Raw genomic sequence first — 25,970 nt, forward strand, 5'->3', positions numbered from 1 at the left:
ACCCTCCAACTATCCTCGCTCCCATTGGCCGGCTGACTTTGTTGGTGCCTTTTAATTGGCGACTGAGAGCTTTTATTTTGATGGTCCGCGTCCGGTCAGAGCTCAGGACAGAAACGCGCAAAAGGTCTTTCAGCCAAGTAAGTTACATTTTTAATCGTTTATCCTTAATAATTTATCAGAGTAACCCAAATAGTCAACTACAGCATGTACAATTGCGTTATACTTGTTGGTCCTTAGCAGCGTGTTGCTAACTAACAGTTAATTACTCAATCTTTAGTCATTTGTATTTCTTGGTGCGTGTCTTGATGACAGCTTGAGGCCACGATGGCTGACTGTGCTACACTTGACGTGAGCAGCCAGCTCCGTGGACGAGAGGAACAGCGAGGAGAAGACTGTGTGGGAGGCCCAGAAAACGATGCGGGAGGTGGTTTGACGGAGGCTAAAAGAGAGGTGTTGGAAAGATGTCTCCATGCCCTTACACACGCCAAAAATGACAGCCACACGTTGGCTGCACTTCTTTTGGTGAGGACATCTCTCTCTCTCATCCATTTTTGCCTTATGATTACACTCTTTATTACAAAAAATAATAAATTATACGCAGCTGTAAGTTGTAATTGTCCCAAATAATGAACAAACCATACATTGTATTAGGCACAGCCTTACTTTTTGTAGGATTCATTTCATACAACAATCTAGTCCAGGGGTCTCAAACACGCGGCCCGCGAGACGTTATTCTATGGCCCCCTCTCAATATGAAAGTTTAACGTTAGTGCGGCCCGCAAATTTGATATGGATGGCGCTAGACAGCGTTGTGTGTGGAGCTGAAGGAATCTACCAATCACGGTGTGGTATGTGGCACTCGAGGGCCGAACATTGACTTCACTTGCGTGATGCATGCTGAGAAACATTTTGCCGCTTTTCCACTAGACCCGCACTCTTCTTCCCTCGCTCGCCCGCCTGCTCACTCTCTCTCTCGCTCCCTCCCCTGGCCGCTGTAAACAGTCCAGACCAGGGAGACGAGAGACCCCGGTAACTTCCGAAGCACTCCGCCGAAGGACCGAACGACAATACAAAACTGTGGTGCACTGGACCCCAGCGCTGATACTCCGACAGAGAGTCGCTGGGCTAATTGTGCTACCGTAACGGTAAACTCCACAGCAAGCCTTCCCCTCCTGTCGTTTGCTCCAGACAGAGACCATTTTTGTTATTTGGCTCCAAAATACCCTTGCGTTAGTGGAAAAGTGGCAAATGAGTGAAAGCAACAGAAACGTTGCCACGGAGACGAGGGTTTACCTACGTTCCTGGCTGCGGTCACACCGCGACACCTGTCTGTTAGTAATAACATTCCCCGATAACCTGGACCAATTCAAACCGTTTTTGTTTTTTTTATTGTTTAATTTGCATTGCCTCACACGATGAACACTACATATATTTCTTTATGATGCCGGATAACACTTTTTTGCCCTCGCTATCCCGGTACTTTTCCGGCTATTATCCGCCGACCGCCGTGTTGCTGTAGGGAGGAAAAGCGGAACGACGCACATTGTGGAAACACCATTATTATTCGTGCGTCGGCTAAATACAAATATATTTCACAACCCCAAACAAAGCCTGCTGTGAAGAGAAGGGTTAGTGATTAGCGATTAGCAAAGACAATTCTAGAAAAAGTGGGAGATGCAACATTTCTTTGTTGAGCACAGGGGCACCCCGACGTGCAACGTTTTTTTAAGAAATCTTTTCTTGCGGCACAGCCACACCCAGAGTCTGCTTCCAGTGGAGCCCAGGTAATTGAGTTTGAGACCCCTGATCTAGTCCATTCCAGGTATCAAGTAAGGAATCCCACGCATTGGTCTTGTAGTTAATACACTGCATGATTCCAACTGAGTTTGTAACCTGTTTTACTTCTAAAACGTGCTCGCTGTAGTTATTTGTTAATCAATAGTAACATCACAAAGCTGGGGCCAAATTAAGTTGCAAGTAGGGTTGGGCATCGTTTGAATTTGAACGATTCCAATTCTTTGTTTCGATTCCGATTCCTGACGATTCTGGATTCAGATTCTTTCTTTAAAAAAAAAAAAAAGTTTAGGATATTTTAAATGAGCTAGCTAACCTACAGTTTTTCTGAATGAAATAGTCAGACATTCTCCATCAATTTTAATTCTATTAACTTTTTATGAACTTTACTATAAATTCCTCACAGGGCTGTTTTCAACTAGAATATAAATATCAAATCTATGAACTTGAATATAAATATTATGAATTATGAATACATTTTCACAGGGGTACACTTTCATCAACAGAGCTTTATTTTTGAAAACCTCATGAAAACACATATACAAGTGTATGATGCTGCAGGAAACCTCATGAAAATACATTTACACACATAAGTGTATGATGCTGCAGGAAACCTCATGAAAACACATTTACACACATAAGTGTAAGATGCTGCAGGAAACCTCATGAAAACACATTTACACAAACAAGTGTGTGATGCTGCAGGAAACCTCATGAAAACACATTTACACACACAAGTGTATGATGCTGCAGGAAACCTCATGAAAAGACATTTACACACATAAGTGTATGATGCTGCAGGAAACCTCATGAAAACACATTTACACACATAAGTGTAAGATGCTGCAGGAAACCTCATGAAACACATTTACACAAACAAGTGTGTGATGCTGCAGGAAACCTCATGAAAACACATTTACACACACAAGTGTATGATGCTGCAGGAAACCTCATGAAAACACATTTACACACACAAGTGTATGATGCTGCAGGAAACCTCATGAAAACACATTTACACAAACAAGTGTATGATGCTGCAGGAAACCTCATGAAAACACATTTACACACACAAGTGTATGATCCTGCAGGAAACCTCATGAAAACACATTTACACATAAGTGTATGATGCTGCAGGAAACCTCATGAAAACACATTTACACACACAAGTGTATGATGCTGCAGGAAACCTCATGAAAACACATTTACACACACAAGTGTATGATGCTGCAGGAAACCTCATGAAAAGACATTTACACACACAAGTGTATGATGCTGCAGGAAACCTCATGAAAACACATTTACACACATAAGTGTAAGATGCTGCAGGAAACCTCATGAAAACACATTTACACAAACAAGTGTGTGATGCTGCAGGAAACCTCATGAAAACACATTTACACACACAAGTGTATGATGCTGCAGGAAACCTCATGAAAAGACATTTACACACATAAGTGTATGATGCTGCAGGAAACCTCATGAAAACACATTTACACACATAAGTGTAAGATGCTGCAGGAAACCTCATGAAACACATTTACACAAACAAGTGTGTGATGCTGCAGGAAACCTCATGAAAACACATTTACACACACAAGTGTATGATGCTGCAGGAAACCTCATGAAAACACATTTACACACACAAGTGTATGATGCTGCAGGAAACCTCATGAAAACACATTTACACATAAGTGTATGATGCTGCAGGAAACCTCATGAAAACACATTTACACACACAAGTGTATGATCCTGCAGGAAACCTCATGAAAACACATTTACACATAAGTGTATGATGCTGCAGGAAACCTCATGAAAACACATTTACACACACAAGTGTATGATGCTGCAGGAAACCTCATGAAAACACATTTACACACACAAGTGTATGATGCTGCAGGAAACCTCATGAAAAGACATTTACACACACAAGTGTATGATGCTGCAGGAAACCTCATGAAAACACATTTACACAAACAAGTGTATGATGCTGCAGGAAACCTCATGAAAAGACATTTACACACACAAGTGTATGATGCTGCAGGAAACCTCATGAAAACACATTTCCACACACAAGTGTAAGATGCTGCAGGAAACCTCATGAAAACACATTTACACACACAAGTGTATGATGCTGCAGGAAACCTCATGAAAACACATTTACACATAAGTGTATGATGCTGCAGGAAACCTCATGAAAACACATTTACACACACAAGTGTATGATGCTGCAGGAAACCTCATGAAAACACATTTACACATAAGTGTATGATGCTGCAGGAAACCTCATGAAAACACATTTACACACACAAGTGTATGATGCTGCAGGAAACCTCATGAAAACACATTTACACATAAGTGTATGATGCTGCAGGAAACCTCATGAAAACACATTTACACACACAAGTGTATGATGCTGCAGGAAACCTCATGAAAAACACATTTACACACACAAGTGTATGATGCTGCAGGAAACCTCATGAAAAGACATTTACACACACAAGTGTATGATGCTGCAGGAAACCTCATGAAAACACATTTACACACACAAGTGTATGATGCTGCAGGAAACCTCATGAAAAGACATTTACACACACAAGTGTATGATGCTGCAGGAAACCTCATGAAAACACATTTCCACACACAAGTGTAAGATGCTGCAGGAAACCTCATGAAAACACATTTACACACACAAGTGTATGATGCTGCAGGAAACCTCATGAAAACACATTTACACATAAGTGTATGATGCTGCAGGAAACCTCATGAAAACACATTTACACACACAAGTGTATGATGCTGCAGGAAACCTCATGAAAACACATTTACACATAAGTGTATGATGCTGCAGGAAACCTCATGAAAACACATTTACACACACAAGTGTATGATGCTGCAGGAAACCTCATGAAAACACATTTACACATAAGTGTATGATGCTGCAGGAAACCTCATGAAAACACATTTACACACACAAGTGTATGATGCTGCAGGAAACCTCATGAAAAACACATTTACACACACAAGTGTATAATGCTGCAGGAAACCTCATGAAAACACATTTACACACACACAAGTGTATGATGCTGCAGGAAACCTCATGAAAAGACATTTACACACACAAGTGTATGATGCTGCAGGAAACCTCATGAAAACACATTTACACACACAAGTGTATGATGCTGCAGGAAACCTCATGAAAAGACATTTACACACACAAGTGTATGATGCTGCAGGAAACCTCATGAAAACACATTTACACAAACAAGTGTATGATGCTGCAGGAAACCTCATGAAAAGACATGTACACACACAAGTTTATGATGCTACAGGAAACCTCATGAAAACACATTTCCACACACAAGTGTAAGATGCTGCAGGAAACCTCATGAAAACACATTTACACACATGTTACCGTGCTCCCACTGATGAGCTAACCTGGTGCAGAAAAGCAAATAAACAATAAGAAACAACTTGCAAAAGCCAGTCCTGATTAGCAGCAGGTAGAGTATGACATCAGAGACAGTTGTTGTTTAGGAAAAGGAGCATATCCGCCTTCTCAGGCAGGATGCGTGAGTGTTCTGGACAGATAGTGTCTCCTGTCGATGACGGGACACGCATTTATTTGTACTCCATGAACTCGGGGGTGCTTCATCATGTTCGAGGTGCACCCTCCTAGGGACGAAACAGTCCTGTCGCACGTGTTACATTTCGCCGATTTAAAATTATTTTTTTTAGTAAAATTAAGCCACACTTTGGACTGTCGACACCCGCTATCCATGCTTGACTGACTCGCTCGGCTATGCTAACACTTCCGGCGGTGGACGCTTCTTCGTTGGTGTTCAGCGGCTTTTTCTTCCGGGTCGGCGAACTTATTCTTTTTTTCCGGTCGGCGTACTGGGTATCGAAACTAGGAATCGAAATTTAAACTTTTGAACGATTCCGGGAGAATCGGAAAGTTAGTCCCGGTTCCAATCTATACTCTATACTCGATAACCAACCCTAGTTGCAAGTGACAGCACTTTCACAAAATGTGACAAACACTTGAATTTAAGCAAGTGCTAGCAAAGTACCATATTTTCCGGAACATAGGGCGCACTGGATTATAGGGCGCACTGTCGGTGAGCGGGTCTAGCCAGGTCTATTTTCGTACAGAAGGCGCACCGGCAAATGGGGCGCATTAAAGGGGTCTATGAACCTTTTTTTTTCTTCCAAATGTAAAACACTTTCTTGGGCTTCACGGTGGAAGAGGGGTTAGTGCGTCTGCCCCACAATACGAAGGTCCTGCAGTCCTGGGTTCAAATCCAGGCTCGGGATATTTCTGTGTGGAGTTTGCATGTTCTCCCCGTGAATGCGTGGGTTCCCTCCGGGTACTCCGGCTTCCTCCCACTTCCAAAGACATGCACCTGGGGATAGGTTGATTGGCAACACTAAATTGGCCCTAGTGTGTGAATGTGAGTGTGAATGTTGTCTGTCTATCTGTGTTGGCCCTGCGATAAGGTGGCGACTTGTCCAGGGTGTACCCTGCCTTCCGCCCGATTGTAGCTGAGATAGGCGCCAGCGCCCCCCGCGACCCCGAAAGGGAATAAGCGGTAGAAAATGGATGGATGGCAAACACTTTCTTGTGGTCTACATAACATGTAATGATGATTATTTGGTCAAAATATTAGATTATGTTTTATAGATCATCTTCAAGACGCTTTCTGACAGTCGCTTCAGGGTGCACCGTTTTGTGGGCGGTCTTATTTATGTGGCTCACCTAAGACCGTGTCTTCTCACCATCATCTTTGTTATAGGGGTGTAGCGTGGAAGAAGTGTCAAAAGATGGAACTATCTGTTTTAATGACATTCAGACTTTACTTAAATCAATAACAGAGCAGCATCTACTCAGCTGTGGCTCACTAGTGCAACAACAAGTCCGGAAATGTGTCCTATAAAAAACCGTCGGACTGGAACTCTAATAACTAAAGTTCCTTGGGTGAATAATGTAAACTCACTACACCGGTATATTTTAGCGCTTTCATGGTGAGTTAACTGACCAATATGAGTAAGAACTTTGCACTACTTTATATTAAAAATGGCAACAGCGTAGGATGAATGTCCCATAACAAGAACATAAAAAGAAGAAGCTTAGACAACTGTGTCCCACGGACTACAAAGGCGAATGCGCGCAAATTTTCAGGATTTATGCAGATCCCACATACAGATTACAAGGTAAGAAAAGTTGCTTTTGCATGATATTGCGAAACAAAACACCAGATAATGTCTTACCTTATACCAGCGTTTTTCAAAGTGTGGGGCGGACCCCACCTGTGGGGAATAGAGACATGACAGGTGGGGCGCGAGGAACGGGAGGGAATTTCACATAAAAACATTTTTTTATTATTATATTCTTGCGGCGGCAATGACCAAGAAGAACGCGGAGTTGGAATATAATTACAACACTTTATGTACATATTTATTTACATATTAATATAATATATAACTACAAGCTCCATTCACAGACAGTCCCACTGCTTTTATGAGCGGTCGAGCGAGTCAAAAGCCGAATTTTTTTTTTATTTTTTATTTGTGGCGGCCGTAATTCTTTCATGGCGAGCCGCCACAAATAAATGAATGTATGGGAAACCCTGACTTGAATGTTACTTGATGTTCAATAAATTTGAAAATGTTAAGCGTGGCATTAGCGTTCTGTTGTGGCGATGGGGGCAGGTGGGGCTTGAAAACTCCCCCTTGTCCAAAGTGGGGGATGACAAAAAAAGTTTGAGAACCACTGCCTTATACACACACACCATAATAATACTCGTATTTTGAAGCACAGAATAATCCATCTAGCGGTGCGGCTTCATTGCTTACCAAAGTCGTACTAAAACATTTTGATATGTTTTTGAGTGCCGTGTGTAATGTTCTATGTTTTCAAAGGAACATATACCATTTTGGTGTTGTTTACTTGAGTCATATTGCAGTCTACACATATCTCTTATGTGTGACTGCCACCATATTACAATCAACACATATCACTTATGTGTGACTGCCATCTCCTGGTCACACTTATCATTTCACTATGTACCAAATAAAATAGCTTCAAGGTCGGTAAGCACAACCAAAATTATTCCGTACATTAGGCGCACCGGGTTATAAGGCACACTCTCTAGGTTTGAGAAAATAAAAGGATTTTAAGCGTGCCTTATTGTCGGAAAAATACGGTACAATAGTTGGCATCTGCATGGCCCTTTCTTCCCCAACAAGTCCTCAATAAAGGCCCAAGTGATGTTAAATGTTAATTTATACATTTAATGTGGCATTTATATGTATGATAAATTTTTCACTGCATATAAAACCTATATTTATCTTCTCTTAAAACTAGGTACGGGTACCAAATTTGATACATTTGTCAAATCAAACGGTGCCGTATTTCGATACGATACTTCCGGTTGCAAACACTTGGCAAGAAAACAATCACTCAAGCAGCACTTTGCGTGGACTCCGCTACAATGCCTCTTGGTAAAGTTGCAATTTTCAATGCCAACAGAGCAAGTATGTCTAGTATGGTAGAAAACACTCAAACGTAAAATAAGACTCGCTTTTCCAAAATGCATTAGCTTAATACTAATTTAGATTTAAATTAGACATGCTACCAATAAGCATTAGCTCTTTTACGTTCATTTCAACACCTCCAAATTTGGTAATAAAACCTACTACTAAGATGCATGTTTGTTGAAGTTGTGTGCCAATATCGATTCCCAGGGGCTGGGAACTGGTACTGTATTCGTTCAAATGTGAAAGGTACCCATCCCTAATTAAGTGGGTTTTTTTGCATTTGTTTATTTGAAGGACAATGTGGAGTTAGATTAAGAAGATGGCTGCACCAGATTTAGCACCATGCTAATTTCCATATGTAGTCCTTTTATTGTGCATCTACAAGTAAAATTACACATGTTTGAAAATACACAACAATATTTAATGGTCATATTTTTGGGTGTCTGGAGAATATTCATTGCTTTACTTAAGAAGATGAATGTATAGTCGTTATTGCTACTTTTTGAAATGCACTACAAATAAAAAACAAGGGACCACTGTATCATGCTATACAAAAAAAAATGTTACTATCTGTTGTACTGGCAGGATTTTAATATGAAGCTATTATTTAGAGTAAGTATTTTCACCTGACCCATAAATGTATGATATCAGACCTGCCAACATGTATGTTTGTCAGACTATTGTACACATCACTGCTCTGCCAGTTGTATTGTTTCAGTTTCGAGTGCAGTCTCTAAATCCTGGATTACACTATGCCAGCTAGCTCTAGGTCAAGGTTGAATTATTTATGTAGCTCCATTTTAGAAACCGCCACTACTGCCCCATAGTGCTGTGGGGGGAAAAAATACAATACATACAAACAAGGCTATTTATACACAGCTAAATGAACCAAACAGTAAAATAGTTTTTTAAATTAAATATGGAATATAAAAAAATAGTACAAGGCATAAATAAAAACAAGGTCTTAGTCACAGCATTAAAATGCTGTGATTTACCTTCCTTTTTACCATATTACCTGCCGACTTGTTTCGGGGGCATTTGCCTTCTAACGCTTTCCCCGATTTTGGATGAAGAAGGCTAACCAGCTCAATAGTCAACGAGAGCGCTCAACCCCAACAAAGAGCAGGAAAAATCAAGACGTCATAGCAGTATAATTAACAGCAATCTGTGCGTAGGTGGAGTGTAAGGTTTGGAAAAAAATTAATACATGTTAAACACTCAGCCAGCAGCTCCGACAATTAATCCTTATTCAAAGTATTATGTGTTTATATTAAGGATGGACAAATGTTCTTGTTTATATTGTACAACCGTAGTGTACATGATGTATTAGGTCTCTGTAAAGTTTCTTCAAGATCGGCGGGTTTGAACACTATCTTTGTTTACCTCAATGTAAGGATTCTTATGTGTTCTCTACCCCCAGATCACACGTTTGTGCCCAGCCTGTCAACTGGACAAACCCACCTTGCGGCGCATATTTGAGGCGGTGGGTCTTAACCTTCCCGCTCGGCTGCTGGTGACCGCAGTGAAGGGCAGCGGGGAACCCAGCTTGCCCGTCCATGAGCTCCTGTCTTTGGGTACGGCTCTGTTGTCTGCCCTGAGCACCGATCCGGAGATGGCCTCTCAGCCTCAGCTGCTCGCTACAGTCCCGTTACTGCTGGAAATCCTCGCACGTGGTCCAACGAGCCGTGAGCAGAGGGAGAAGGGTCCTGAGAATCATCCTGGCGATGAAGCAAAAAAGGGTAATGATGATGATGATGATGCAGCAAACGAGGCACCTAAAGTAACCTCACCTCCAGCAAAGCTTGATGAAGCCATGGCTTCCGACTGCTACCAGGTGCTGACAGCTGTACACGCCTTACCCAGAGGTCCCGACCAGTTGTTGAGCCGGGGCGCCGTTCCCGCTCTCTGCCAGGCCGTGGAACAGAACCAGACCTTCAGCCAGAAGATGGGCATTCCCTTGCTGGGTTGCCTCCTCTCCGGTAAAACCAAAGAGAAAGCGTGGAGCAAACACTCCTCTGAACTGTTGAGTCTGCTAGTGACAATGTCCGAAGACTTCTGCACAGCCACGGGACAGACCAGGCTGGGCATGTGCTCCCAGTTGGTCCAGTTCCTCCCCCCGGTAGGAGTAACAGTCGAAAGGGAGACGCTGAGGGAAGTTGTGAGCCGAGTGTGGGGGGAACTGCAACCCATGATGCAGGCTAAGATGACACCCAGACAGATCGGGCCAGTTTTAGTCCTCAGCGCATGTCTGCTTGATTTGTACGGATGGGAGCTGGCTGGACCACCAAAGTTCTGCTGCCTCCTGGTGAATCGGGCGTGCGTGGAGGTCAGGATGGGTTTGGAGGAACCCCCTGGCAGCGATCTGAGCCAAGAGCAGCAGGACACACTGACAGGTAGTTTGAATGGTATCTTACTTGACTTTCAATCCTCGCTGAGACGTTCGCTCGTTGCTACAATTGTGAAGAAGCCCCTGGTCTTGGTTTAAAAGATCAATTCTATATTTTTGACTTAAAGTTGTAAACTGAAAATCTAATTTAATTCAAATTGAAAGAAATATAGGTTGTATTCAGTCAAGTGACCTTTGAACGGAAGTAAGTGAAGTGGTGGGTCACCAAATCAACATGGCTACAGTGCAGCAAACTATCGGAGTACAGAAGGGGCCTAGATCTTCCCCAGTAAAATCAGATCCGAGCAAAAAATCAGATTCATATACGTTATCAAAAAAAGATTTGGCGAGTGATCTGAAGGATTATCTGTTGGTCGCATTTCCAGACGTGGAATTGGTGTGCCAGACATCATTCTACATACAGAAAACAAATGAAAACTTGGAAAAGCACGGAGGTCTACAACTTTTGTGTTTGGCTGGGTCAAGGAAATCGGTATCAAGATTCTCCTGGATTAATATTTGTTTTTGCTCGGGTTAGGTTTCATTTCATGATTTAACTTCACGTCCACAGCCATGTCTGTTGTTGTTGTTGTTGCATGCGCTGTATACGAGTGCGTGTTTTTTTCCGTCTTTATCAAAATATAACTACAGATGTCAACATTGTGTATGAGCTAAAAGCTTCATTTTATTGCTGCCTTTGGTAAAAGCTTATTTCTTTTAGGTTTTGCTCACATTTGCTTTCTTTTATTTAGACTTGAGTGAGTGCTTTACCTAACAGTTGGAGCAAAAATGTGTTTTAAGTACTCCATTACAAGACAAAATAAAACAATCAAAATAATAATTAAATGGGAAATACTAAACTTTCAAAGTATATCAAACAAACTTATAATAAAGTGATCACTGCAAAACTTGTGCGCTCTTCTGGAGCGCGCCTGACTGTAGAAATAAATAAAAACAGCTATTGTGCACGTTCTTCAACACATTCTGTCATTCTGCAGGTTGTTACCGGATCATGGAGGCCGCCATAGAGCAGGCTTGCAGCCCGGCGGTCACGGCCGCGACTGCACCGGCTCAGGGCAGCGTCGCCAGCCTCAGTCTCCAGCAGAGCAGGCAGGTCCTTGGCGTGTTGGAGGAGGCCTTCTCTGCTTTAATGTACCACCTGCAGCAGGTAAGAGGAAAAGTCTATTTATTTTTGTATCTATTTATTTATTTACAGACATAATTTTATGTTACATTACTGTTTCCTTTGCTAATATCAGAGTCCGTTCTGCAAAAAAGTTATCCCTAAAAGCGTAGTTTATCATATAATGCACAATATACTGTACAATAGAATTAATTTCACAATCTACAAACCCAATACCCATTTAAGACGTCATACGAATCCATCAAAAGGTTGACATTTGTAAAGGAATCTTTAAATCCACCAAATCAGTCTCGATATCCTATTATTCAAATTTGATCAAAAAGTTGCATCTTGAAAATTTGCGATAATCTTATCAGACATACCGAGGTCAAGACTAAAATGATGCGACTAATGTCAAATCCTCAGCCATAAATATACAAAGCATAACGTAGCAATACATTTTGCTTAAAATGCTTTATAAACTAATGCAAGACTGCATTCAGCCTTTACTAAGATGATGATGCCCAGGTTTGATTAGGATGGAATTAATCAAACAATGTTATTGTCAATGTGTAGTTTGCTAGTTAGAAAGTGCGGTTTGTAATATTTCATCGCTAAATAAGGCATCCAAAAATATGCCATCTCATCATATGTAAATGTGTGGGAAAATGATGGTAAAAATTGCAGAGTTGAAATGCAAAGTTAGCTAACTACTTAAAGAATAGATGCAATGGATCAGCAACAAATGGCTTATTAGCGTTTGTTGTCCAATACAAACAATTTTAGTTTTGGTTCAGATTAATTGTACATTTTAAGATGCATGTTTCTTATTGGACAGTGACGATAATTAATATCCTATTGTGTATATTTACCTTAGTCTTATATCATTCTGAGTTTATGTAATTTGTGGCATTTTGCAAAGTTTTTTAACAAATGCAAAAAAATGTGTTTCTTTGGAGTTAACTTGGCACACATTTACACTTGAGATGGCATGAAATTTACTACCTGAGGTCCTAGAGCTAATAATAAGTCCTATGCGCAAAATTTGGGATCCTATTGCCTAATGAAACAAAAAAGTAATTTGACAATATGGGTTCGAGTCAACCAGAAACCTAATATATGATGAGACGTGTGGGTTTTAATGCAATCAAACATAATGATTTGCAAACAAAAAAAGATTTGTAAACAAATCATAGATTAGAATTTTTTTCAAACAAAATTATTTAAAAAAATGTAACCACTCTTTTGTTTGCAAATCCACATTATGTTCTTTGAAACAGTTTTTTATTGGTCAGAGTAGAATAAGGGTGTGATTTATTGGTTAATTCCGTCCTCACAAGATTAGGGCCCTGTGTAATCTTAGCAAGATTTCTGATTATTTACGATTAATTTGATGATGAAGTCCGATTCCGCGAAGCTGGTCAACCTTTTAGCAGGATGTATCACCACAGTAATTGGTATGAAACAAGATTATAACTAATGACAGTACCACCCGCTGACCAATAAGAGAGCAGAGTCCAAAAAAGTCCCACCTACTGACCAAGTTGTCTCTAAAAATCACATCACTGTTCATTGGCATTTGAGGAGATTGGATTAGTACTGGAATAACTAAACGCAAGGATTACTAAAGATCAGACAAAACCTTTCAATTTCCTCTGTGATTTTCATGAGTAAAATTTGTTTTTTTGGTCTTATCTCAGCCAGCTTTCAGAGGTTGTATGTTTACACTGAAGTGCTCTTACAATGATTACGTTTTTTATTTTCACATATCCAAGTACATTCTGTTTTGATTCTGTAGAAGTAATAGTGAAGTGGTAAAATGATGCATTAAAGTAGTCTCTGTCTAAAATGCTCAGTAGTTAATACACTGCCATCTGGTGCCTTGGAATTGCACCTTTTATGCAAAAGCTACTATGTCACATTTTCTGACAGCCATCACTCCAACTTCCTATGGCGTATATTTATATTCTTCATATTTAATGTAATAGATAATTATTTCGGACTGCGTTCGTTGCCCCGTGCTTGAGACAAAACTCAAATCCTGTCTTCAGGAGTCCAGTTATCCATATTTGTAGTATAAATTGTCCCACATCTTCAATGATTGACTTAGTAAAGCAAAGAACAGATCCCGGATAACTTTAACTTTATTTGTAGTACGAGCCATAGGAGGTAGAATACCCCCCTAAACTTGTGAGGGTGGAAGTAACAGTTGTCTCTCACTTTCATTTGAGACTGACCAATAGAAAGGCGTCTAACATATTGTTGAGCGAAAGCCCCACCCACAAGAGTGAAGTTACTTAGTAACCAAAATAAGGATTTCACAGAAAAAAATGTAGCAAAACGAGTATTTTAATAAAAATTAAAAAAACAATTAGTTTGCATTTTATCAAATATATATTCTATATTTAAAGTGTTTTCTTATTTGAATTCCATTATTTTGGTTTTACAATATATTTTATTTTAATTATTTTTTGTTTCCAGATTTTTTTTTTTTACGGCCATTATTTTGGTTTTACAATGCTTTTGGTTCGTAAATCTTTTCTCTTTTTAAATTATTATTTTTTAATCCATTATATACATACATATATATATATATATATATATATATATATATATATATATATATATATATATATATATATATATATATATTAGGGGTGGGCAAATTAATGCATTAATTACGAGTTAACTCATCAATCTATTAACGCCGACAATTATTTTATCGCACTATAATATAGGTTTTTTAAACATATGATCCCTGATAAAAAAAAATGTTCCTGCTGTTACCTCAGAAATTGCCTGTTCAGATGTTATGATTGTGGCTCAGAGATTTGTATGTAGATTATATTTATTTTCCATAACAAACAGGATAACTTAAATACCCTGGCAGTGGCAATAAGCTTAAATGTTTGTATTTACATTTTTGGAGTTGATTTTCATAAAATATGCTATTTAACTGCTACTGTTTAACAAGGACTGATTTAAATTGTGTTTGCACAACAAATGTTTTGTCGCTTTTGTTCATGTGGGAGAATATTCCAATAAAGGTGCACTACACACTACTTTTGAATTCATTATTGGGCTTTGCGTATACAATGCAGTTAATCGCGATTAATCGGACAAATAGTGCGATTAACTTTGATTAAAAATTTTAATCGTTGCCCAACCCTAATATGTATATGTACATATATATTTTTTCTTTTATTTATTTATTTATTTAACAAATATTTTTTGCAAATCTTTCTTGTTTATTGTTTTTGTTAACAAATCCATTTTTGTTTGATTTCATAACAAGACACCCCTTTCTCTATAAATATAAACCCAATTTGACATTACTTTACAAAATGTTTTGTTTTTTCACAGAATCTTGCCAGCTTTTATTGTTAATTTCTGGCATTGTCAAACAGAAGAAGCATCATTACTTTCTTGTCCAAATAATTTTTGGGTGCAGCTCTGTATGTAATAAATCTACTTCTACTGGAGCTCAGTTAGAATGAGGAAGCTTATTAATCAGTACTTTTATGTGTACGTCTTATCTAAATCTTCTCCCTCTTTTCCTGTTTTTCAAGGTGGACCCGAGCTGCTACGGCGAGCCTTTCATTTTCGCCACATTCCGCTGCCTGTGCTCATGGCTGGCTGAGGAGACTTCCTGTCTGAAGGAGGAAGTGACCAAGCTGCTGCCGGTCCTCATCGGCTACTCGCGGAGCCACCTGCTGGTGGAGAGCTCCGAGCGGGGCCTCGCCGACTGGATGGATGAAATGACGGTCGCTGGTGCGAGTGGGGCGTGGACGGGCAAAGAGGCGCTAAGGTATGAAAAGACTGAGCTTGTTTAGTTTTGACATTTCTAACAGAAGAAACCTCTCCAGGTACCTCCTGCCAGCTCTGTGTCACCTGTCTGCGGAGGAAGGTCCCCGAAAGGTGCTGCTCACCCTCGACACGCCAGCCCTGTTAGCCAACTACCTGTCGCACGGCTTCACTTCCTTAAAGGGGAAAAACGCAGTGAGGGACCCCAGCATGGAGACGGCCTGCTCGACCCTCCTTAATTTTTCCGTCACTGAGCCTGAAAGAGTCAGGTAGCCGTTTTTCACCAAAGTAACATAATGCTGCTTGCCTGGCAGTTTTATAGTGTCTCTTGTTTCGTTTTCCAGGAAAGACCAACATTTCAGAACTCTGGAAAAGCACTTAAGTGAAGCACTTCCTGTTTTGGTGCATAAACCAAGCCTCCTTGTCCTCGCAGCCAATTACTGCACTTTGGGTTTGATGATTGGCAGGCTGAAATCAACTGAGACAGGTAAAATAATAGAATAGAATGTACTTTATTGATCCCTGGGGGAAATTCAATTTTAGTCAGAAGTCTAATCTTCAAGGGAACTGCACTTTTTTGGTGAATTTTGCCTATTGTTCACAATCATTATGAAAGACATGATGACAGATGTATATATTTTTTGATACATTGTAATTCGTAAATAAAAGTCAATGGGAGGTCTTCTATTCCGTCCATAAAATCCGATAATAACAATACTCTATCTACATTTCGTGAATTGAGTACTAATGAAGTATTAGTGATATTGGGGCTGGGCGATATCGATATACTCAATAATATCGCTGGTTTGTCTCCGTGCGGTAAAGAAAATGAGTATATCGTGATAGATATTCGAGTAAATGTTCTCACACAGTTGCTTTTAGCTGCGGGCATTACACCACAGGCTCTTCCCACTCCTTGTGTCTCCTTCTCACAAAGACTTAAACAAGCGCACCTTCTTACATACGTCACGCGCCCTCCCTGAGCAGAGAGGTAGCTAAATGGCAACGGTGGGTTGCAAGTGGTAATACAAGAGAGAGAGAGAGAGAAGGTGTTAATCTGGTAACAAATGGAGGAAGAATTAATTCGCAAGAAAAACAGCACGTGGTGCATAAATCTGGCGGTAGTTTGGCTTCAAGCAGAAATATGTTCAACAATTATGCAGCAAAAGCATTGCTACAAAAAGTAGCAGCACTGCTAATTTGTGGCATGATTGGCAACACTAAATTGGCCCTAGTGTGTGAATGTGAGTGTAAATGTTGTCTGTCTATCTGTGTTGGCCCTGCGATGAGGTGGCGACTTGTCCAGGGTGTACCCTGCCTTCCGCCCGATTGTAGCTGAGATAGGCGCCAGCGCCCCCTGCGACCCCGAAAGGGAATAAGCGGTAGAAAATGGATGGATGGATGGATTTCAAAAGTCACCCGGTAGAAAATGAAGAGTGCTTGAAACTGTATTTCAATATCTCCGTTCGGTGCCACACCCACAAAAGGCCCAAGCAACCATTTCCAGATCAACACCGTACGAAAAAAAGTCAACAACAGAAGGAGATAACATCCGCAGAAATCTACCACAGAACAAAGGACATACACTATTTGATTTCCTATAATGCAGTTAATTTTTATTTGACAGTTTTTGAAATATCTTGTGTGACATCATGCACAAAACTGTACTTTATGTTTTAAACTATTGTAGTGGCGTTCTGTACAAAAAGTGCACTTTAATTTAGTGTTGTTTTGATATGTCATCTTAGTGACATCATGCACAAAAGTGTACTAATAGCTTGTTTTAAAATTTCTCTGACAATCTTGCACTTTGTTTTGAAATGACATGAATGTTTGTGCCACTGCTTATTAACTGTGTAATTAATACAGTTTTGCTAAATTGACTTAGTTGGGATTTCCCTCTCTGCATGAAAGTTTAAAAGTAGCATATATTAATGCAGTATGAAGAATAATGTTTTGATATAGACACAGAATCATCATACTGCTGTGATTATATGCATCAAGTGTTCATTCAAGGCTAAGGCAAAATATCGTGATATATCGTGACATGGCCAAAAAATATCGAGATATTAATATAAGGCCATATCGCCCAGCCCTAAGTGATATTGTTGTTATAAGCACTAACGCAGACAAAGTATAGCGGCGGCTTTAGAATAGATCATAAATCATGCCTCTCACCTGGATAGTAGAAGAACGAGGACGTATTCCGACAAGTTGGTACACTTAGACTTGGAAATGGTGAGAACGACACAAAAAGACACTTGGTTCTACCCCCCTTTTTCTTTGCGAGTATGATGAGTCATTCGTCATCTAAATGGGAATATACGAAGAGCCAAGCAGTCGGCATCCCAGTGAGAGCAGACGTTGTGCTTAAAATGATCCAAATATTAAATGTTATTATAAATGTACCCGTTAGTACATCACATATATACTTACATCATGTATAGGAAACCTTCATGGGGGTGGTTGGATGTTTTTTAAGGTCTCCATTGTAAGCAGGCATTCATTTAATAGTTGGAATGCATTACAAAAAACATCCTTCATGTCTTTTCATAAGAAATGTGAATGGTAAGCCAAAAAAGGTGCAGTTCCCCTTTAACTAAGACTTTTATTTACATACATACACACCGTGTGTGATTGCCATCCTCTTGGGTAGGTTCAGGCAGTAGCTCCGGATTTTCTGTTGTACATTTTTCCCCACACACACCCTGAATGAAAATACTATTAAGAACCTAATATGTATTATTTTTATATATTTCCTGGTCAGCCGTGTGTGTGTGTGTGTGTGTGTGTGTGTGTGTGTGTGAGTAACTTTGCACAAGCTTCAAATTGATTACTGTAGAGACCCAACAACGTCTTGCTCATAACTTTCCTAAGTCAGCATTAAACGCTTACATTTATTACTTTCAGTGATTGAAATCCTGAACAATTTTAGATCTATCTGCTGATACAAAGTTTATTTTTATGTTTTATGGCTTATATGTCAACACATACGTGTCAATGAATGTTATAATAGTCCAGTTGCTATCGATTGAATGCCACCCGCGGCTCTTTGATCACTATGATGTGGCTCAGCTGCATACTTGCCGATGTCCCCGATTTTTCCCGGGAGGTTTCCTGATTTCAGTGCCTCTCCCGGGGCTAATATTCTTAGATTTTCACTGGGACATCAATATAGACGGCGTTACGTGATTACAACGCCTTTAACGTCCTCTGGAACATGTCGTCGCGTCCGCATTTATACCATGCTATCTGCGTGCCGGCTGCTTATGTGTAGTGAGCGGCTGCTGTTATACCACGTCAGTGACTGCAAGGCATACTTAGTCAAAAGCCATACAGGTTACACTGAGGGTTGTGATATAAACAACTTTACCACTCTCACTAATATGCGCCACACTGTGAATTCACACCAAACCAGAATGACAAACACATTTCGGGAGAACATCCGTGCTGTAACACAACATAAACACAACAGAACAAATACCCAGAATCCCATGCATCCTCAACTCTTCCGGGCTACATTATACACTCCTGCTACCATCAAACCCCGCCCACCTCAACCGACGCACATATAATGTAGCCCGGAAGAGTTAGGGATGCATGGGATTCTAGGTATTTGTTATGTTGCGTTTATGTTGTGTGACTGTGTGGATTTTCTCCCGAAATGTGTTTTTCATTCTTTTGGTGTGGGTTGACAGTGTGGCGCATATTAGTAAGAGTGTTAAAGTTGTCTATTCGGCCACCCTCAGTGTGACCTGTATGGCTGTTGACCAAGTATGCCTTGCAGTCACATACATGTGTGCAGAAGCTACATACAATATGTAAATGGACTGACAATCTGTTTGTTACGGTTGTAGAGGGTGTTAAGCGCCATGTCATCACAGAATGCCCTTAATATTGTCGTTTGGGTGAAAATCATCAGACATTCGAGAGAACAGTCGCCCTGAATTTTGGGAGTCTCCCGGATAAATTGGGATGGTTGACAATTGTGATGTTGTCAAGCGGCATTCAATTAAAACTTGCGGGCCGCACTAATATTACATTTTCATATAAGGTGCGGGCCGCGTGTCTGAGACCCCTGGTTTATACATAGCACAAAGCAAAAAAAAACTTTGTACACTGTGTTCTTTCATTTTGAATTTCAAGAGTTTTGTGGCTCCCATTGTTTTCTTTATTTTCTTAAACGGGTCAAAATGGCTCTTTGAGTGGTAAAGGTTGCCGACCCCTGCCCGAGGTCAACACATATGGTTGCACGCATTTCTGCACAAATGCACACAATATATTCATATTTGCACACAAAGAAAACGGCAATAATAATATGGGTGATTAGGTGAAATGAAACTTGAGTTTGAGCCTTAATATGAATCGTGTTGGTGCGTCATGCAGAGTAGTGTAGTTGTGTCAATGAGCAACTTCACTGACACAAATGGACACACAAGATCTGTTTTCCACCTTCACACAAGCCTTTTAAATATATCCAAACTGCCCAACATTATTGTCACTGCATTTCAGCAGCTTAACTAATAATTAATAACGCTCTGAGAGAATTATGCATCATGGTCCTGTGTCGCCATCTCGTGGTTAAGGCGTGCAATTAACCCAAAACAATATTTTGTTTATATAACGACAAGAATTAAATCATTTGTTTCTTGTGGAAAAAATATTGTAAAGCCAAGATTAGTCTGTTCAAAAAAAACAGTTTTAATGGATGTCAATAGGGCTGAAAGAGGTATTTAAGTATTTGTGTATACTTTTTTGTATGAAAATAAACATTGCAATACACTAAATGGTCCCTAGTGTGTGAATGTTGTCTGTCGATGTGTGTTGGCCCTGCGATGAGGAGGCGACTTGTCCATTGTGCACACCGCCTTCCGCCTGATTGTAGCTGAGATAGGCACCAGCGACCCCAAAGGGAATAAGTGGTAGAAAATGGATAAATTGCAATTTTAAAGAAAAACTGTCTACATTTCAGGCTGCTAATTTTTCAAATTGAACAATCTGTCACATACTGTAAGGAAGACTTCAAATGTCTGTTTCAGGTCACAATGTTTACAAAGGTAAACATGTGACCTCTGAATGTTAGCCAAATATGGCATTTAATGTGAAGTGAAGTGAATTATATTTATATAGCGCTTTTCTCTAGTGACTCAAAGCGCTTTACATAGTGAAACCCAATATCTAAGTTACATTTAAAGCAGTGTGGGTGAAACTGGGAGCAGGTGGGTAAAGTGTCTTGCCCAAGGACACAACGGCAGTGACTAGGATGGCGGATGCGGGAATCGAACCTGCAACCCTCAGGTTGCTGGCACGGCCACTCTACCAACCGAGCCATGCCGCCCCACACAGAGCCTGTGATTGATCCACATGTTTTCTTATTCATCAGATTTGTTCTTGCATTTTTTTAAATGTATTGAATGTGTGCTGGTTCTTTTAGATTGGATTAGTTGCCCACTGCTGACCATTATTAGAATTGACATGTTCTTTGTGCCTGGTGCATCTTCTCTGAGAATGAAAACAACTTGCAGTACGAGCAGTAATCAATGTTAAATATTCTACCTTTTCTCTCCTTGTTCAGCTGAAGCCGGTCAAAGCCGCTTCTTCTCCACTGCCCTCTGCTTCCTCCACAGCGCTCTGGACTCCAAGCCCAGCCCAGGACCGGCCAAGGTGAGCCCCGCCTGGGAGAACAGCTGGGATGAGGTCGCGGAGCTCTGGAGGTTGGGCATCCAGGCCCTGGGGGGCTGCGTGCGCGCTCAGCCTTGGGTCAAGGCGCTGGTCCGAGAGGAAGGTTGGCTGAGAAACACGCTGGGCATGCTGGAGTCGTGTAGCGCGCTGCCGGACCTGCACACGCAGGCGGCGCTGGAGGAGGCTCTGTGTGCTGTGGCGGACCAGTGCCCGCTCTGCAAACAGGACATTGGAGATGCCCTGAGGAGGTGTGAGAAAGGAGCTCTGAGCTGCATGAGGAAACTGAAGAAGGCTGTCGGAGTAAAATAAGCTCCTTGACAGAAAATGTTCAATCCTCAATCCGTACGTGTTGTACCAAATATTAATTACGCACGTCTAATAATATAACTTTTAATAAAGAATTATTTTCTTATGGAACATTAAACCTGGCTGTCTGTTGTGTCCAAATATTTGTACAGAGAGGGCCGCATACATAAAAGATGAAGGATGCCGGGGCCACATTGATACATTTTGTACGTTGAAGATACTAAAACCTGTACAATGTAGGTCTATCAGTACAGCAGGGCTGTCAAATACAGAGTGGGACAAAATGTAAAACTGAACAAAACCTGTACAATGTAGGTCTATCAGTACAGCAGGGCTGTCAAACTCAAACACAGAGTGGGACAAAATGTAAAACTGAACAAAGCCGCGGGCCAAGGTTGAACAAATGAACCTTTTAAAAGGGACCCAAACTAGTTTTGCATTGAATATTGAACAAGCACGGCTTAAATAGGGCAGCACGGTGGAACAGGGGTTAGTGCATCTGCCTCACAATACGAAGGTCCTGAGTAATCCTGGGTTCAATCCCGGGCTCGGGATCTTTCTGTGTGGAGTTGGCATGTTCTCCCCGGGACTGCGTGGGTTCCCTCCGGGTACTCGGGCTTCTTCCCATGGAACAGGCAGAGCTTATATAACATAATAGTGCAAAATTAACTTTTAAAACACATCAGTGGTATATTAAATAAAATCTAATTTAAAAAATGAATGCCTCTTTTGTATTTGCAGCCTTCTGAGGTAAATATCGACATTAACTTTTTCCACAGGCTAATAAATTCGAAAATAAAATAAAAATGAGGTGGGCGGGGTTTGGTGGTAGCATGGGGTGTATATTGTAGCGTTCCGGAAGAGTTAGTGCTGCAAGGGGTTCTGGGTATTTGTTCTGTTGTGTTTATGTTGTGTTACGGTGCGGGTGTTCTCCCGAAATGTTTTGTCATTCTTGTTTGGTGTGGGTTCGCAGAGTGGCGCATATTTGTAACAATGTTAAAGTTGTTTATATGGCCACCCTCAGTGTGACCTGTATGGCTGTTGACCAAGTATGCGTGGTATTCGCATATGTGTGTGTGAAAGCCGCATATATTATGTGACTTGGCCAGCAGGCTGTTTATATGGAGGAAAAGAGGACGTGACGACATGTTGTAGAGGACGCTAAAGGCGGTGCCTTTAAGGCACACGCCCAATATTGTTGTCTGGGTGGAAATCGGGATAATGGTTGCCCAGGGACATTTTCGAGAAGGGCACTAAACTTCGGGAGTCTCCCGGGAAAATCAGGAGGGTTGGCAAGTATGAGTATTAGCGGTGAATTTGGTGTTAATGGCGGGCCAACTCTAATGTTAATTTGATATTGCCTCAAGGGCCAAATGAAATTAAACGGCGGGCCAGAGTTTGACACCCATGCAGTATGTGCTCATTTATCTGTACAAAATATCAAGGTTCAAGTTTGTCACATGCAGACTACACCACAGTGAAATGTTTTTTTCCCTGCTCTTCAGATATTGTGTACAGTGGGATTCAAACACTAGTTGCAGAATCTAATATGGTAAATAGATTGTACTTGTGTAGCGCTTTTCTAGCCCTTTTTAAGGAGCCCAAAGCGCTTTGACACTATTCCCACATTCACCCATTCACACACACATTCACACACTGATGGAGGGAGATGCCACGCAAGGCGCCAACCAGCACCCATCAGGAGCAAGGGTGAAGTGTCTTGCCCAAAGACACAACGGACGTGACTACACACTCAATTTAAAAAAAATTGAATAGCTCTGATGTACATTAATTACAAGACAATTAAGTTGCACAATACGTCACGGAAGTTATGGTGGAAGTATCAGTACAAGTAGAAGTACAGTAGTCAAATACAGTACCAGTGCAATATCAAATAGTGGAACAGTATATACAGTATAGGAAGCAACAAATATCAAGGTGTCTACAGTTCTTTGGCAGTTGAGTAGTGACAGTAGGATGAACAAAGGTAATGGAACAGTATGACTTCTTTATACTCTTGTTTTTACATTATTTACAGTCATTTAATGAAAAGTATTGTAGTCTGGTAATTACAGTGCTTTTACATTATTTTTAAATCTCCACATCTTTGCCTTACTATAAACAGGGTGACTATCTAATCCATCTATCCATCCATCCATTTTCTATCGCTTGTCCGTTTTGGGTCACGGGGAGTGCTGGAGCCTATCTCAGCTACAATGGGGCGGAAGGCGGTGTATACCCTGGACAACTTGCCACCTCATCGCAGGGCCAACACAGATAGACAACATTCACACACTAGGGACCATTTAGTGTTGCCAATCAACCTATCCCCAGGTACATGTCTCTGGAGGCGGGAGGGGCCTATCCCCAGGTGCATGTCTTTGGAGGTGGGAGGGGCCTATCCCCAGGTGCATGTCTTTGGAGGTGGGAGGGGCCTATCCCCAGGTGCATGTCTCTGGAGGTGGGAGGGGCCTATCCCCAGGTGCATGTCTCTGGAGGTGGGAGGGGCCTATCCCCAGGTGCATGTCTCTGGAGGTGGGAGGGGCCTATCCCCAGGTGCATGTCTTTGGAGGTGGGAGGGGCCTATCCCCAGGTGCATGTCTTTGGAGGTGGGAGGAAGCCGGAGTACCAGGAAGGAACCCACGCAGTCACGGGGAGAACATGCAAACTCCACACAGAAAGATCCCGAGCCCGGGATTGAACTCAGAACTACTCGGGACCTTCGTACTGTGAGGCACATGCACTAACCCCTGTTCCACCGTGCTGTCCTAATCTATCTTGAGATATTTATTTTCTTATTATTCTTGACTAATATTTTTGCCCCCAAAAAATACTTTTTGATATTGATAACTTATAACTTGCAAATAATTTGTTCACATTCTTCACATTAATAGAAAGACCCACAGGCATGGTCAGCAATTTTGGTTGTCAGGTTCCATATGTAGGGCGGAATTGGGCCGCTTCGATGGATTTTATTTTTGTGTGTAATGTTCTTATCCGGGACGTGTTTATTTTGTGTGTGGAATGTGTCGTAGGCCAATAAAAAACAAGTATAGGCCACAATTGGCAGTACTTTGGACACCATTGGTTAATTTGTTACGGACATGACCGCGAAGTAGGAATCGTTCTTTATAAATCAAATACAATTCATAAGTCAGGCATAAAAAACATGTTGCCAACATTTTAAATGTGTTTTGGACATTATGAAAGCCCCCCCCCATACATTAAGGAGCAATCCTAGCCAATCAATGGCCACCATACTAAACAGGACGCTCTGATTGCTTTTGTCTCCTAGTTGACAATACTATTGTAATATATATATTTTTTACTTTATTTAGACATATGTATGCTTGAAAAGACTTAATTCAGGACCGTAATGACAATAACAGGGTGGTGCACTTGCAAAAAAAAAAATGTGTGCAACAGGTGGATTTGTCAAAATTTGATTGCTGTCACCAACAAAATCACATATCTGATGCCTTAATCATTTTAATATATATTTAAACATATAAATATAATACTTGATTCAGGACCAAAACGACAATAATAAATAGGATGGTGCACTTGCAAAAAAAAAAAAGTGTGCGACAGGTGGATTTGTCAAAATGTGTCATGGTTGTTGTTGCTCTTACCTTTTATTACCGGGAATTCCCCAAATATGTTCAAAACAAATTAATATTGTGGAAAGAACGTAACTACTCGATTTGTTTAAAAATGAAAGAAATGGTTCATCGTTACAGTCTGCACGTCCGCCATCTTTGTTGTCAAACTTCTCTCTTCTTTTCTTTTCATTTTGGATTTCGACTGAGTTTCAATTTAAAACGTGGCGCCCCCTGGTGGATGGTTTATAAATAACATGCCAATTCCAACGCATTGTGGCGCGCAGTCAGTCTGTTTCCCGGCAGCGACGCTTCCTCTCTTTGGCCACTAGATGGCGGCCTTACACAATAACACTATCAGCTTCTCAAAAAGCAGCATTATTTTATAAAGACAACTGCATGTATACATACATACATATATATATATATATATATATATATATATATATATGTACATATATATATAGTATTATATATATATATATATATGTACATATATATACATTAGATGTACATATATATGTATATATATGTACATATATACATATATATGTACATATATATATATATATATATATATATATATATATATATATATATATACATATATATGTATATATATGTACATATATACATATATATGTACATATATATATATATATATATATATATATTTTTTTTTGTTTTTGTTTACAGCTTTTTGAAATTTTTAATTTTCTTAAAAAAAAGCAACATTTAA

The 25,970-nt window shown here is 40.4% G+C and overlaps 1 protein-coding gene and 1 long non-coding RNA gene across 3 annotated transcripts; one reads left to right on the forward strand and one right to left on the reverse strand.

Moving 5' to 3' along the window:
* The first annotated feature begins 6 nt into the window (after positions 1–6).
* On the forward strand, positions 7–21,750 carry ncdn (neurochondrin). Of its 2 annotated transcripts, XM_061881581.1 has the most exons (8): positions 7–137; positions 313–522; positions 9,752–10,724; positions 11,716–11,885; positions 15,410–15,648; positions 15,707–15,913; positions 15,989–16,131; positions 21,220–21,750. In XM_061881581.1, exons 1-8 carry the CDS (start codon positions 81–83, stop codon positions 21,633–21,635), a joined length of 2,415 nt encoding a protein of 804 aa, XP_061737565.1. In that variant the 5' UTR covers positions 7–80; the 3' UTR covers positions 21,636–21,750. The 2 variants fall into 2 exon arrangements, with proteins under 2 accessions (XP_061737565.1, XP_061737566.1); XM_061881582.1 differs by lacking the exons at positions 7–137; positions 313–522 and adding an exon at positions 6,324–7,005.
* LOC133539572 (uncharacterized) lies at positions 9,751–25,519 on the reverse strand. Its single transcript, XR_009803433.1, has 5 exons — positions 25,265–25,519; positions 21,201–21,566; positions 11,724–11,876; positions 10,122–11,653; positions 9,751–10,049 (listed from the first exon to the last, which is right to left on the reverse strand). It is a non-coding gene; the product is annotated as an uncharacterized LOC133539572 (long non-coding RNA).
* Positions 25,520–25,970: the final 451 nt, after the last annotated feature.

Source organism: Nerophis ophidion, linkage group LG21, assembly GCF_033978795.1.
Source record: "Nerophis ophidion isolate RoL-2023_Sa linkage group LG21, RoL_Noph_v1.0, whole genome shotgun sequence".
Taxonomy (NCBI): Eukaryota; Metazoa; Chordata; class Actinopteri; order Syngnathiformes; family Syngnathidae; genus Nerophis; species Nerophis ophidion.

What these genes read in the sequence shown, in the direction of transcription:
- ncdn (XM_061881581.1), top strand. Translation starts at nt 81, where the DNA reads ATGGTCCGCGTCCGGTCAGAGCTCAGGACAGAAACGCGCAAAAGGTCT. An exon ending in CGTTGGCTGCACTTCTTTTG is followed by an intron (nt 523 to 9,751) that starts GTGAGGACATCT and finishes CTCTACCCCCAG; the next exon opens with ATCACACGTTTGTGCCCAGC. An exon ending in ACTGAGCCTGAAAGAGTCAG is followed by an intron (nt 15,914 to 15,988) that starts GTAGCCGTTTTT and finishes TTCGTTTTCCAG; the next exon opens with GAAAGACCAACATTTCAGAA.